This window comes from Salmo trutta, chromosome 18 (assembly GCF_901001165.1).
Source record: "Salmo trutta chromosome 18, fSalTru1.1, whole genome shotgun sequence".
Classification (NCBI taxonomy): Eukaryota; Metazoa; Chordata; class Actinopteri; order Salmoniformes; family Salmonidae; genus Salmo; species Salmo trutta.
This window is the reverse complement of record NC_042974.1, coordinates 41,416,244-41,432,405: the sequence shown is the minus strand read 5'-3', so window position 1 is coordinate 41,432,405 and position 16,162 is coordinate 41,416,244. Positions and strand designations below refer to the sequence as shown.

The 16,162-nt window shown below is 42.3% G+C and overlaps 1 protein-coding gene across 2 annotated transcripts in view; it reads right to left on the bottom strand.

Annotated features, from left to right (window-relative positions):
- Positions 1-6,355: 6,355 nt before the first annotated feature.
- Positions 6,356-16,162, bottom strand: part of LOC115153303 (inactive phospholipase D5) — a 95,161-nt gene continuing 85,354 nt past the window's right edge. For both annotated transcript variants that reach the window (XM_029698597.1, XM_029698598.1), the window contains 7 exons: positions 13,881-13,989; positions 12,716-12,840; positions 11,621-11,818; positions 10,541-10,677; positions 10,189-10,354; positions 9,882-9,972; positions 6,356-9,381 (listed from right to left, as the gene is read on the bottom strand). In XM_029698597.1, coding sequence (XP_029554457.1) covers positions 9,107-9,381; positions 9,882-9,972; positions 10,189-10,354; positions 10,541-10,677; positions 11,621-11,818; positions 12,716-12,840; positions 13,881-13,989 — 1,101 coding nt within the window. In that variant the 3' untranslated portion in view covers positions 6,356-9,106. The remainder of the gene's footprint in view (positions 9,382-9,881; positions 9,973-10,188; positions 10,355-10,540; positions 10,678-11,620; positions 11,819-12,715; positions 12,841-13,880; positions 13,990-16,162) is intronic.

The following is a 16,162-nucleotide window of genomic DNA, read 5'->3' as shown; positions in this document are numbered from 1 at the left end:
CCAGCACAAAAACATCCTGTGGCATTCTGCATTAGCATCGAATAGCCCCCGTGATATGCAACCTTTCAGGGAAGTTAGGAACAAGTATACACAGGCAGTTAGAAAAGCTAAGGCTAGCTTTTTCAAACAAAAATTTGCATCCTGTAGTACTAACTCAAAAAAGTTCTGGGACACTGTAAAGTCCATGGAGAATAAGAGCACCTCCTCCCAGCTGCCCACTGCTCTGAGGCTAGGATACACTGTTACCATCGATAAATCCACTATAATTGAGAATTTCAATAAGCATTTCTCTACGGCTGGCCATGATTTCCACCTGGCTACCCCTACCCCGGTCAACAGCACCCACTCGTAGCATGCGCTCCAGCAGGTATATCTCACTGGTCACCCCCAAAGCCAATTCCTCCTTTGGTCTGAAGCTGGAGACATATCTCCCTCACTAGCTTTAAGCACCAGCTGTCAGAGCAGCTCACAGATCACTGCACCTGTACATAGCCCATCTGTAAACAGCCCATATATCTACCTACCTCATCCCCATACTGTATTTATTTATTTATCTTGCTCCTTTGCACCCCAGTATCTCTGCTTGCACATTCATCTTCTGCACATCTACCATTCCTAGTAAGAAAAGTGGCAGCAATCATGAAACCATAGTTTCTAAACCCATAGGCACAACATCGCGAGACTTCCGGGAACGCTTGCGAAGCAGACCAATCAGACCAGGCTAGAGTTTGGGAAGTCAATGAGAGAAGTTGAAAAAGTATTCCTTTTAGTTGTTAATTTTCTTGAAATCTAAAGGCACAACCTAGATTTGAGTAATTGAACATGTTATTACTCCAACCTCGTGAAAGTGATATACTGACACGTTTTCATTTGCCAAAAACATTATATTGAAGGAGTGCCGTTGATTTGATGAATATTTAAAAAAATTATATGTTTTACCTTTATTTAACTAGGCAAGTCATTTAAGAACAAATTCTTATTTACAATGACGGGCTACACCAGTCAAACCCTAACCAGGACGCTGGGCCAATTGTGCGCCGCCCTATGGGAGTAAAAGGCACGCAGATGTCTAATTCGGTGCGAGACTACCTTTACAGGCTGACTACACCGCTCATGTCGTGTGTGCGAGCGTTGCAAAATAAATGTTGAAATCTATATTATTCAAATATTGCACCCACACTGCCGCGCGTGCCAATGAATAGAAGTCAGTTCTATTTCTGACGCAGATCGCACTGCAGGTCCTGCCTCTCCCATCTCTTCATTGGTTTATAGAAGCAGGTACCCACGTGCCATCTCCTCATTGGTTATACCCACGTGGGTAACTGAAAGACGAATGAGGTTGGTGGCGGTAATGCATCTAATTTATGATAGTTGCCAATCGCAATATAAAGTCAAGAGAAGAAAAAGCCTAGAAGGAGGGGAGATGACTAGAAACAATTCAGTTGACCATTTTATGTGTGGATTAAATGTTGGAGTAGAGGATTTTGTGCATTTCAGGTAAAATAACAACTCAATGTTTATATCCCAGGACAAATTAGCTAGCAACAGCAAACTAGCTAAATAGGACAAATTAGCTAGCAAGTGCAAGCTAGCTAAATTTCCATAAATGTTTAATGCTTTTCGACCTGTCCCCAAATTAATGTAATTGGTTCAGAGTTTGTTTTGATATTTTAACCTGCATGTTGTGATCGTGTTTGGTGTGGGGGGACAAAATACATTTATACACGATGGCGCACGATGACGCACACACGCAACCGGTTTGGGTTCCGTGTTAGACCAAATTATGTGTTTCCGTGCATGTGTTTAGCTAGCCAACGTCGCCATGACGTCAACTACAAGCGTGATCGGGGATTTCTATTGGAGAAGCAGTTTCTGCCTATCTTCATACTGTACTGTATTTGACGAAACGGGCAATTTATGCTTGATCCGAAAATGAGGTCGGAGGCGCTATATAGATTGTGTGACGCAATTCCGAAGCCTCTGGAGACACACAGAGGCCAAGTTGAGCTCAGTACCACATCGCCATGCGCCTCTAAAAATGTGTACCAATGATGAGGGCCCCCAATTGGTTGATGGTAGGCGCGGGCGGGAGGTCCTGTATAAACACAAACTCACTTCCTTGACAACTTCCTTCAGAACTGCTCTGCAATGCTCAGAGAAGCACAAGAAGTATGAATGCCCTGACTTCTGCAGAGGCCATATCACAGTAAATGCTGCAAGGCCAATGCAGAAGTTGGATTGACTGTGCAGCGCCTTTAAGGTGAGAAGGTTACATTAAAAACAATGGTCGGCCATCTTGGACGCAGTCTCCAGTTATTTTATATCTCAATGAGTAAAAGCCAATTTATGCTTGATCCGCAAATGTGGTCGGAGACTCGTATGGAGGGTGTGATGCAATTGCGGAGCCTCCAGAGGCATGCAGAGGCCAAACCACGCTCCGTACTGCATCGCTGTGTACCTCTCAAATTTTGTAACAATGCGGAGGGCTCCGTATCGCTCCGCATTAACATGAGAATTCTGTTCATTGACTACAGCTCAGCGTTCAACACCATTGTGCCCTCAAAGCTCATCACTAAGCTAAGGACCCTGGGACTAAACACCTCCCTCTGCAACTGGATCCTGGACTTCCTGACACACCGCCCCCAGGTGGTAAGGGTAGGCAACAACACATATGCCACACTGATCCTCAACACGGGGCCCCTCAGGGGTGCATGCGTGCTTAGTCCCCCATGGCTGCATGGCCAAGCACGACTCCAAGACCATCATTATCTTTGCCGAAGACACAACGGTGGTAGGCCTGATCACCGACAACGATGAGACAGCCTATAGGGAGGAGGTCAGCGACCTGGCATTGTGGTGCCAGGACAACAACCTCTCCCTCAACGTGCTCAAGACAAAGGAGATGATCGTGGACTACAACTACAGCTGTTGTGGAGCAGGTTGAGAGCTTCAAGTTCCTTGGTGTCCACATCACCAACCAACTATCATGGTCCAAACACCCCAAAGACAGTCGTGAAGAAGGCACAACAACGCCTATTCCCCCTCAGGAGACTGAAAAGATTTGGCATGGTTCCTCAAATCCTCCAAAAGTTCTGCACCATCGAGAGCATCCTGACTGGTTGCATCACCGCCTAGTATGGCAACTGCTCGGCCTCCAACCGCAAGGCGCTACAGAGGGTAGTTCGTACGGCCCAGTACATCACTTGGGCCAGCTTCCTGCCATCCAGGACCTCTATACTAGGCAGTGTCAGAGGAAGGCCCTAAAAATTGCCAAAGACTCCAGCCACCCTAGTCATAGACTGTTCTCTCTGCTACCGCACAGCAAGTGGTACCGGAGCGCCAAGTCTAGGTGCAAAAGGCTTCTTAACAGCTTCTACTCCCTAGCCATAAGACTGCTGAACAGCTAATCAAATGGCTACCCAGAATATTTGCATTGACCCCCCCACACTCTTTTTTTACACTGCTGCTACTCGCTGTTTATTATCAATGCATAGTCACTTTACCCCTACCTACATGTACATATTACCTCAATTACCTCAACTAACCTGTACCTCCGCACATTTTCTCAGTACCGATACCCACTATATATATAGCCTCGTTATTGTTATTTTATTGTTGCTCTTTTATTTTTTACTTTAGTTTATTTAGTAGATATTTTTCTTAACTGCGTTGTTGGTTAAGGGCTTGTAAATAAGTATTTCACGGTATGGTCTACACCTGATGTATTCGGCGCATATGACAAATGCAATTTGATTTGATTTGATTGGTTGATGGTAGGTGGGGGCGGTAGGTCCTGTATAAACAGAAACTCACTTCCTTGACAACTTCCTTCACAACAACTCTGCTCTGCTCTGTGAAAAGCAAGAAGTTGGAATGCCCTGACTTCTGCAGAGGCCATATCACAATAAATGCTGTAGGGCTACTGTAGACATTGGACTGACCATGCAGAGCCTTTTAGGTGGTGGAGACCAATCAGAAACTGAAGAGGAAGCGAGACACCCCACTCCATTTTTTCTGGTTACATTACAGTCAATGAATTAAGCAGACCAGACCCAGCTGCTATTGCTTTGGTGTCCATGAGAGAATCTCCCTGTTAAGTAGACCAGAACTGACCTTTTTTAAATGGTAATCGGCCTAAGTGAACTATCTTTAATTATTCACCATCTTTGGACCAGCTACAGCACTGCTCAATTCCCTGTTATTTCGCCAATGCAGGCGGTGGGCACGTTCCACAGCTAATAAGCCGAGGCGATGCAACAACCAATGGTTGCGTGCCACGTCATCGACTGACAAATTGCTGTGACGTGGTTAGCTGATACTTAAAATACCTATCCAGGCAAAGATCTGTCAGGTGTCAGCAAGGTCTAAGAATAGGAACGCATCCGGTGACTCTACTTCAGTCAGAAGCGTCATTTTTTTGGGGCGCTGGGACACTTTCTTCAGCTATGAACCCAGCATGAACCGGCACAGTTCGCCCATTGGTTGTTGCGTGACGTCGCTTCACCTGAGCAGAGGGAGCGCCTCTAGCCTCGCAAGCCTCGCAAGCCTCCTGAGCTCACTGAACTTACATGGATATCAGTGTAGCTCTAACAGAGATAGTGTGCGTTCCTCTGCCCAGGCATTGCTGACGCATGCCAGATCTTACAACACCTGGATAGGTATTTTAAGTATCAGCTAGCCACATCATGTTATATGCCGTGTTCGCGTGCTAGTCAGAACTAGAACATTTGTAAATGTCCGACTTGCCAACTGGTTGAACATGGCACGTGTATAACTACAACCAGTTAGCAAGTCTGACATTTCAGAGTTTCCTAGTTCCGACTTGCATGTGAACACGGCAATAGTAATCTGTCCGTCGATAACGTGGCACTCAACCATTGGTTGATGTATACAACGTCTGAGCAGGGGAACCTGACCATACTCTATATAATGATGAGATGGTCTTGTCTCCACCCTAACAATGGGAGTCGTTGTTGCAAAGGCGGAAAAGGCAGGTGGGAGGAGGTGAGATCAGGTGGGAACATTCTAGCCAATGAGAGGCCAGATAAGCGTGTGAACCAACAACTCCGATATAAAATTGTTTTTCTTGAAAAAACGAAAAGAATAGTTGCCGAGATGCCACGTGCGTCTAACCTGGGTACCAGTCTCTTTAGCTAATCCATTCCCTGTACTCCATGTCATGTACCAAAGCAATAACAAGGAGTGTAATGTTAGCTTAAGAGACTGGTACTCAGACTAACATACATCCACTTATATCAGTATATTCGTAACAACCTAAACATTACGAAACTTCTAGTCGATCAAATAAGCCTCACTCAGCAAATTAGCAATACAAATTTCAGTTGACCAAATCCGGCACTCTCTCATAGACCTCCGTCCCTACTTGTTCTGCATAGGCAGATTTTGACGGGAGTGGAGCCTCTCACTTTGCCTTTTCCTCTCTGGCGGTAATCAGTCTGCTAATTACGAGGCTACTGAGCTCCCTCTATGCCTGAATAGGGTGATTGAGTCAGTATACTTAGCCTAGTTTGAGGATTGAGAGCCCTCACCATCCCCACTCTTGAGATAGGGTTAATTAGTTCATAGGTTAAACCCCCACAGTTTAAATCACAAGTAATCTGAAATGGATAGTCACTGAGGTTGGACTGGACAGTGACATGAACATGAACAGTGACATAAAACCACAATACAATGTCAGAACATTTTTTATTAAGAGTACAAATTAAATGTATCAATTAGATATAGGCATCAACAAGATTATACAATAAATATACATTCCTTTTGTATTTTGAAATTCTATAATTTTAAGAAGGCTCTGTCTATTGTACTACACAGTTCATAAAGGCTGGGCATACAAGGAGTGAGTATGCCAAAATTGAGCAAAATAGAAGCAAAACAGAGATAGCTTAATGTACACTGATTCGACAAAATATTATGAACATCTGCTCTTTCCATGACAGACTGACTAGGTTAATCCAGGTGAAAGCTATGATCCCTTATTGATGTTGCTTGTTAAATCCACTTCAATCGGTGTAGATGAAGGGGAGGAGACAGGTTAAAGAAGGATTTTTAAACCTTGAGACAATTGAGACAGGGATTGTGTATGTGTGCCATTCAGAGGCTGAATGGGCAAGATAAAATATTTAAGTGCCTTTGAACGGGGTATGGTAGTAGGTGCCAGGCTCACCGGTTTGTGTCGAGAACTGCTACACTGCTGGGTATTTCACGTACAACAGTTTTCCGTGTGTATCAAGAATGGTCCACCACCCAAAGGACATCCAGCCAACTTGACATAACTGTGGGAAGCATTGGAGTCAACATGGGCCAGCATCCCTGTGGAACGCTTCGTGGGGCCGAGGTGTGCAACTCAATATTAGGAAGGAGTTCTTAATATTTTGTACACTCAGTGTATAATCAATTGGTGGGACATATTGTCCTCCAGAGGGCAGTAATTGTACTGTAATAGATAGTAGTGAAATTAACATCTTCATTGTTGTGATGTGATGCAATGTGCTTTTTGAATGAACTGTGAGATCACCTTGACCACAGTGGTATCCTTCCAATTATTATTTTAATATTACAATCATACCTTTAATGAACAGATTTACCAGTCAGCAGTAGCCTATGACATGTTGGCCTACTCTGGATTTACCAATCTAATGTAACATCTTGAGAAAACAACACAGGAGACAATTCTAATCAAATGTAGGATATCTGTCTAAACCACAATTGATTATTTTAGACATCTTTTGTGCCTGTTTGCAGGTAAGAGAAATAGCCTTTCCTCGAACTAACTCTAGGTGGCAACAGTTAGTCAGGGACAGTTTCTAGATTTTATCTGGGACTCACCCCAAATATGATTTGCTCTGATCTGTTCTTAATGGGTTCGATGTATAGGTTAGTAAATGTAAGTCACTGTGGATAAGAGCGTCTGTTAAATGACAAAATATGTAAATGTTAATCCCAGCATTGCTCATCAAGAGTAATACAGTGACTGAAGATATGTCAGCAATAAGTGAAAAGAAGTGACAAAGAGCACCCTAAACAGAGCATTGACAGTCAATATTGAGGTACTCTGTAAACAATATTTGAAATAGCCCACTCTGGACCGTTGTACCAAAAGCAGTCAGAGGCCTTGGACTCCCTCTTTTTGATAAGAGGACATAGTTAAAGGGTAAATTGTTGTACAGATATTTACTTTCAGATTAAACTCTTTTAAGAACATTGTCTGGCACAAGTGCAGTGTACATCATAGATGTTTGTTAATGCTACATTTATGTTCTGGTTAACACTGACAAAATATTTTCAGGAAGTGCATTGTTATTTTTTCAGTCTACTATTAATATTTTTCCTGTATCAAAATAGGTACAGATATAAAAGAACCCCAATGAAAACAGAATATGTACAAACCTGTAACCATAGAGAAAGTGTTCTCCCATTATATCACTGTAAAAAGACAATGAAAATACAGATATAAGACATTACAATTAATAGAAGTATAATTCCCATCAACCACCACAGATAGGCTATTAATTGGCGTGACATAATCATTAAAAGATGTTAACAACTCCTGTAGTTGATCATCTTTGATGATTAGGTGCAAAGCTTGTATCATGCAGGTGATGTAAAGAGGTTCTGTGGTTATTTTCTCTGTCAGTGTTAAGTTAAGCAATGCATGCAGTCTTATTTCAAACCATGTCCTTAGGGGAAGCTGGAAATGGTGTCTAGCAGTCTTTAAAAATTCATGCTATTGATCTTACTGACTGAAATCCCCTCCAACAACAGTTTTTTCAATATCTGGTAAATAAGTCAACATCTGCTTCCAAAGAGAGCTACAGTTGTCCCACTGGTTAGACACCTTTTTTCAGATGAGTTATACCGGAAAGAAACCCAATTATCCACGAAGACCTTGGGAATCAATTACCAATATTCCATTAGGTAAAATCATTGTCCTGTCTTGTAACTTGACCAAACGAATACCTTAGACCTTAAATGGCAGCTCAGCACCTTCCAATGTTAGTGTGCTATCGACCTCTGTTGTTGTTTCTCTATTTATCATATGAAAGCATATGACAGTGGTATGGTAGCATATACATTTACAAACTAAGTAAAGCCCAGGGAAGTTTGTTTCTGTAGTGGTGGTTTTCAATACTTTCCAATATAATCAAGGAAGCGAGACACTTTTTTACCGAAATGTACATTTCATGAAAAATTCAGTAATAGATACATTTCTTGATCATGTTAAAACAACACAAGAGGCCTAAAGCTCTATTAAAAGTTGAATACATATCTACTTCTAGCCTTTTGAGTGTTTCCAACAAAGACAATATACAGAATAGAATAAAATATGCAACAATATTTTCTTCTTAAAATTGGTTAATGTATCATAATCCCGGAAATTGAGTTAAGATTCTGAGATCAACTCCTGGCATGGTGATATTAAACATAATCAAGTATACATTCTAGTTGAGACCAAAACAGGATTTTAGATGCAATACCAAAGTAGATTGATGCCAATGGGGCATAATTGTCTGTACTCGGCAACAATAAACACCTGAAAGATGTCAGTAGCTTATGAGTCAGATGAGATCAAGACATGCTTCTGGTAGTCTGTTATTTTCCCATTCGCTTCATTTGATCAGCTGTTGTCCAACTGACAAATGGCACCTGTTCATTTGGTCGAGGCTGGAGGAATTCTGCGCTTTAAAAATGAATATTGAAGACACAAGGTAAACATCCTTGGAGTATAGATTTGTATAGGAAAAACTGTATCTCCACACTACTGTCCATGCTGCTCCAACCGTGTTTTGGTCAGAGAGGGTTTTAAAGGGTTGTGATAAATGATGACATTATTGGCAAAATGGATTAAACAATTAACTATGTTTAGGTTTGGCAATCAATAGAAAATATATTTATTTCATCAGTTCCCTGCCCATGTCTTATGTAAGAAACAGTCATAGAGGATGAAATAAACAGCAGACGTGATAGAAAAACAAATATTACCTTAAACAAGTTGCAAATTGTATCCGATTTCAGCATTCAAACAGTTATTTTTCTCTTAAAGCCTGCATAAAACAGTCTTGTAACACAGCACATGTCTTTGGATTCAGAGGGAGCCATTGGGACTCTCCTGACTCCCACTGCTCTCTGGTGGTTGACTGATTTTGAGATGTGCCAGTTGGTTGAGCTGGTGCTTGTTGCAGACTGGGATCTTGTTAGCCTGCAGGCTCATGGTGTGGCGTGAATACCAGTCCCGCTGGAACGCAGCCCTCACCTGTTGCACCAACGTTGAGTTCCTCTCCTTCAGCCCCTCTGCCTGACTGATCACCATGCCTGCTCCAGCGTTGAACATAAACTCATTCCCCACCCAGTCAAAGTTCCCTATGGGACAACAGACACCCGCCAAAAGCATTAATCAGAAATATAGATGAATAAGTACTAGCCAAAGAGTTAACCCACCTCACAAGCAAACTAATCAACCCACCTCACAAGAAAACTAATCAACCCACCTCACAAGCAAACTAATCAACCCACCTCACAAGCAAACTAATCAACCCACCTCACAAGCAAACTAATCAACCCACCTCACAAGAAAACTAATCAACCCACCTCACAAGAAAACTAATCAACCCACCTCACAAGCAAACTAATCAACCCACCTCACAAGCAAACTAATCAACCCACCTCACAAGCAAACTAATCAACCCACCTCACAAGCAAACTAATCAACCCACCTCACAAGCAAACTAATCAACCCACCTCACAAGCAAACTAATCACCCCACCAACCAGTGACAGACCAATAATTGAATAAACAAATCAATCATTCGTTCATTCGAAAAATACATATTAGTCATCTGAAATTCATGGAAGTAAACTTGCCTATGTACACAGCACTATCTGTCACTATGAATCTGTTATGGTTGATTCCCTGTAGCGTGCCATCTCTCTGCTCCCTGGTGCTGAAGAACTTCTGCACAAAACACACAGAAGGACTGGCTTAGCAGTAGTGATGAATGTGTTTTACACGATGTACAGTACATAAGGTTTGCAGGTACAGTAGAGATTATAATATAGGTATGATGTGCCTGAAAACATAGGCATGATGAGTGATGTTATACAGTTTATATCCAGTTAATGAGGATGTAGGTGTATGGTGTCCAATAATGTATTGTAGGTGCACACTCACAGCCTCCAGTGAACAGTTGGGGAGCTCCATACACAAGGTCTTCAGGGACCACACAAAGTTAAAGGTCAGGGGGTGTGTCTGCTCCCAACAGCTTACTAACAGACGCACTTTGATGTTTCTCAGGATCAAGGCCTCCCGAAGCATCCCATCTATACCTGACCAGTATCTGCCCAGGTAACAAAGAGTTACAAACACTTATCTGTTTGGTAATGACTGGTAATTATACACACAGTTACACAGTTTTATCCTATCAGTTTCATTCTATCAGTTATCATTGTGTCGTTTAAATGGACATGTGATACAATGCTAACAATAAGATTATCAGGTGCTGTCAGTATTAAAGATTGCTCACCTGTGAGAATTCCTGTTAGTGAGAGGCAGGTAGTCTGTAATGGATATATAGATGAACCTCTTGGCCTTTTGGATCACATAGGATATGGCGTCGAGGTCTCTGGTCCTGTCTTTAGGGCAGAAGACATCTGGAGAGCTCTGCCACAAGATGATAACAGACACTTCAAATCAGTGGAGAGTAGAGAACTGAGGCCCTCATGTCAATGCCAGGGCTATATACTGTAGATGCAATCAATCATTGTCATTGTCGTCATCATCATCAGCACACCTCTTGGAGCATATCTTTGTCACAGCCTCTCTAAGAGTAAAATTCTGATTTCTAAAGAGGCCATTAGTATTCGAACAGCAGCGTTACCTTCTCTCTACTTGTCCTCTCCCTAGAACTGATCCTGTGTCTATGTTCTTTTTTCCTTGATATGTCTCACCCCCCTCTCTGCGTGTAAGCAGAATGTGGGTGTGTGTGATGAGAACAATGACAGATCTCGGTTCACATGGATTGTTATCAATAGCTCCAATGATTAACGCTTCCTCTGCATTTCAGAAATGTTAATCGATATGAAGGGATGGGCAAGCCTCATTTACAGCGAGCCAACCGCATGTTTTCTGTTGGAAGCAATGCCATCTTTCATCCAGTCAGCATACATAAAAAAATGAACTGATGAGTCATAGTGAGCTGTATAAGAAATTGCTTTTTTTACTTAACCGTCACCTCTCTTGAAAGTTATTACAACTGTGGGAGGATGTTGCAAATATTTACATCATATCAGGACTAATGAAAAGGTTGGAGCCAAGAAAAGTCTTCGCTAGGCAAATAGTATCCATAAATATTGGTCATTTCTAATTGCTAGCACAAAAAAAAACACAGAATTCCTAATCTCAGAAAGGTATTAATTAATCGAATATAAAGATGAGCTTGTCTCTCAGAATGATAAAAAAAACATTGATACATTTGTAACGGCATGAGTTTTTCCCTGACTATGTAACCAGACATGGAAAAACTCAAGGCCCTTGTTATAAGGTCACATCGTCAGGACAAACTCCTGACCTTAAGTATAAAGCCATGGGTGAGAATGTCACTCACAGAGAGAAAGACCTCAGCCTTGGTGTTGTTGAAGAGAAGTGGGAGGTTTTCATCTTTGTTCCACAGGGCACTCAGCCTCTTGGACCAGATGGACGGTACAAAGTCCTTATACTGCAGCTGCCAGTAGAGGTTGAATACCCTGTGCAGGTCCAGTGCCAGACAACTACAGTTGTAGATGATGATCCCCAGTTCTTTCATCTAAGAGACAACAAAGCAACAACACAGATGTTGTAAGATGTTAGTACATGCCCCCAGGAACTTCACCCACACCCAACTTTACCCTTTCTCCACCCATCTCCTCTTCTTCTTCCTTCCCCATTTCTCCTTTACTTCCATTCCCACTCTGTCCTCTCCTTCCATCTCCTACTCCCCACACTTCAATTTACCCTTCTCCCTTGTTCTTGTCTCCCCTCCACAGCTCAGTGCTTCTAGCCCCTTCAGCCCTGACTCCCCCCATCCTCTCCTGCCCTCTTCTGGCCCTGGACAAGGCAAATAGTCCTCCAGGCACTTAAAATCACCAGGCCTCTCCTATCCCCTCTCACAGCTGGGTTTTTCAAGTGATGCCCTTTTCAAGCAAGGATTTATTTCAGAGAAGTGCTAAAGATAGACAGGCTAGGTACAGTGAATGGGGTCACACTTTAATGAACCGTTGTACTTTTCCAGCTTTGAGCAGCACATGAAATAATGTCCACATTTCCTTTTTGTCCCTACTCAATTAATTCAGTTTTCTGCTAACTTTAAGGTTTCATTTGTTTACTATTCAGTATATTTGTGCAACCTGAGCCAATTATTGTATGCTGTTCTCCTAGGGTAAATAGCACTGTTTGAATAAATATTTGTTGCTGAGTCATTGGACAAATCACCAGAGAAGATGACTGTACACAGTGGCCTCAACATACCTGTCAAATATCAGAACTAAAAATTAAACAGATTCTGTGCACACAGTTGGTTGGTAAAAGGGTTTACGTAATCAAGGTATGGAACATAGTCAAGATGAGGTGTACTCATAGGTGGTCTCATCGAATTGGGTAAAAATGTTACAGAAATATACACAGGTACAGTAGGTGAAATAATGTAGTGAATATACTAAGATACCGTGGACAGTGATCGCCAGTCCATGGTGGCACTGCCGATGTAGATGTGCTTCCTGTCCACCACCCAGAAAGAAGAGTGCAGGAAGCCTTTGGTCAGGGCTGTCATGTTAATGTAGTGCACCTCACCTACACAGGTGGGAAAAGACACAGAAAACGACGGAGATAGAAATCTCAACATTTCATGTATGTTAATATTGTGTGTAAGATGGGAGTCATTATGTAACGTCCCTCCTCGAGGTAAGTGTCAAGACAATATGAATACGCTGCAATAAAAGTAATTTCCACTATCAATAGTAATGATATACACAGTATTTTCTATAAAAAGTGGCAATATACAGTACCAATTAAAAGTTTGGACACACCTACTCGTTCAAGGGTTTTTCTTTATTTTGACTATTTTCTACATTGTAGAATAATAGTGAAGACATCAAAACTATGAAATAACACATTTGAAACATGTAGTAACCAAAAAAGTGTTCAACAAATCACAATATATTTTATATTTGAGATTCTTCAAAGTAGCCACCCTTTCCCTTGATAACAGTTTTGTACACTCTTGGCATTCTCTCAACCAGCCTCACATGGAATGCTTTTCCAACAGTCTTGAAGGAGTCCCCACATATGCTGAGCACTTGTTGGATGCTTTTCCTTCATGCTGCGGTCCAACTCATTCAAAACCATCTCAATTGAGTTGAGGTCGGGTGATTGTGGTCATCTGATGCAGCACTCCATCACTCTCCTTCTTGGTCGAAAAGCCTTTACACAGCCTGAAGCATTTATTTGGGATGCAATTTCTGACATTGCTAACTCTAATGAACTTATCCTCTGCAGCAGAGGTAACTCTGGGTCTTCCTTGCCTGTGGCAGTCCTCATGAGAGCCAGTTTCATCATAGCGCTTGATGGTTTTTGCGACTGCACTTGTATAAACTTTAAAAGTTCTTGAAATTTTCCAGATTGACTGACCTTCATGTCTTAAAGTAATGATGGAATGTCATTTATCTTTACTTATTTGAGCTGTTCTTGCCATAATATGGACTTGTTCTCAAAATAGTAAAAATAAAGAAAAATCCTGGAATGAGTTGGTTTGTCCAAACTTTTGACTGGTACTGTATATGGAAAGTAAATGTAGCTGTAACTCTGTTGTTGTGGGTTACAGCATGACTCACTCAGACGAGAAAGGCTCTTGAGCTCTACAGAGTCGATCATTCCACTAGCTATCTTCAAATTGACTCCCTTCTTCTTCAGCCCCTGCAGTCTTTGCAGCAAAGCCTGACCCTGTAAGCAAGAACACAATCAATAGCGTCACCATAGGTCATCACATTCTGGTGTGTACTGGATGTGTTTTATAGGGGATGTTTAAAAAATTCCTAACATGGTAGGAAAATTACATACGGGCAGTGTCCAATTCTCCGAATCGTCATTCATTGATATACCCCTAAACATGAGTATACACATTTAGGGATATGCTCCTACACATGAAGATACACATTCAGGGATATACCCCTACACATGAGGATACACATTCAGGGATATACCCCTACACATGAGGATACACATTCAGGGATATACCCCTACACATGAGGATACACATTCAGGGATATACCCCTACACATGAGGATACACATTCAGGGATATACCCCTACACATGAGGATACACATTCAGGGATATACCCCTACACATGAGGATACACATTCAGGGATATACCCCTACACATGAGGATACACATTCAGGGATATACCCCTACACATGAGGATACACATTCAGGGATATACCCCTACACATGAGGATACACATTCAGGGATATACCCCTACACATGAGGATACACATTCAGGGATATACCCCTACACATGAGGATACACATTCAGGGATATACCCCTACACATGAGGATACACATTCAGGGATATACCCCTACACATGAGTATACACATTCAGGGATATACCCCTACACATGAGGATACACATTCAGGGATATACCCCTACACATGAGGATACACATTCAGGGATATACCCCTACACATGAGGATACACATTCAGGGAGCATAAAGCATAGCCATGCTCTGAAATAACATGTTACACTTTCAGGTCCCCAGTCCATTTTTAAACTGAGGTTTCATTTCAGTGGAGCACAGAAAACAATTGCTGCAGGCTAAAGCAATTAGTTTTGCATAGCCTGGAGGCACCTTTTCAGGTCAAACTGCCAAGGAGAGAAATTAGGCATGACACTAATTACACTAAACAAAAAATGTAAACGCAACATGTAAAGTGTTTTTTCATGAGCTAAAATAAAAGATCCCAGAAATTATCTGTACGCACATAAAGCTTATTTCTCTGCAATTTTGTGCACAAATTTGTTTACATCCCTGTTAGTGAGCATTTCTCCTTTCCTAAAATAATCCAGATGTAGCATATCAAGAAGCTGATTAAAATGCATGATCATTACACAGGTTAACCGTGTGCTGGGGACAATAAAAGACTACTGTAAAATGTACAGTTTCGTCACACAACACAATACCACAGGGAGCGTGCAATTGACACGCTGACTGCAGAAATGTCCAGCAGAGCTGTTGACAGAGAATTGAATGTTCATTTCTCTATCATGAACTGCCTCCAACGTCGTTTCAGAAGATTTGGCAGTACGTCCAACCGGCCTCACAACTGCAGACCACATGTAACTACGCCAGCCCAGGACCTCCATATACGGCTTCTACACTTGCGGGATTGTCTGAGACCAGCCACCCGGACAGCTGATGAAACTGTGGGTTTGCACAACTGAAGAATTTCAGCACAAACTGTCTGAAACTGTCTCAGGGAAGCTCATGTGTGTGCTCATCGTCCTCACCAGGGTCTTGACTTGACTGCAGTTCGGAGTCGTAACCGACTTCAGTGGGCAAATGCTCACCTTCGATGGCCACTGGCACGCTGGAGAAGTGTGCTCTTCACGGATAAATCCTGGTTTCAACTGTACCGGGTAGATGGCAGACAGCGTGTATGGGGTCGTGTGGGCCAGCGGTTTGCTGATGTCAATGTTGTGAACAGAGTGCTCCATGGTGGCGGTGGGGTTATGGCATGGGCAAGCTGAAGACAAAATAACACAATTGCATTTTATCTATGGCAATTTGAATGCACAGAGATACCGTGGCGAGATCCTGAGGCCCATTGTCATGCATCATAATGCATGGCCCCATGTCACAAGGATCTGTACACAATTCCTGCAAGCTGAAAATGTCCCATTTCTTCCATGGCATGCATACTCACCAGACATGTCACCCATTGAGCCTGTTTGGGATGCTCTGGATCGACATGTACGACAGCGTGTTCCAGTTTCCGCCAATATCCAAGAACTTCACACAGCCATTGAAGAGGAGTGGGACAACTTTCCACAGGCCACAATCAACAGCGTGATCAACTCTATGCAAAGGAGATTTGCTGGGCTGCATGAGGCAAA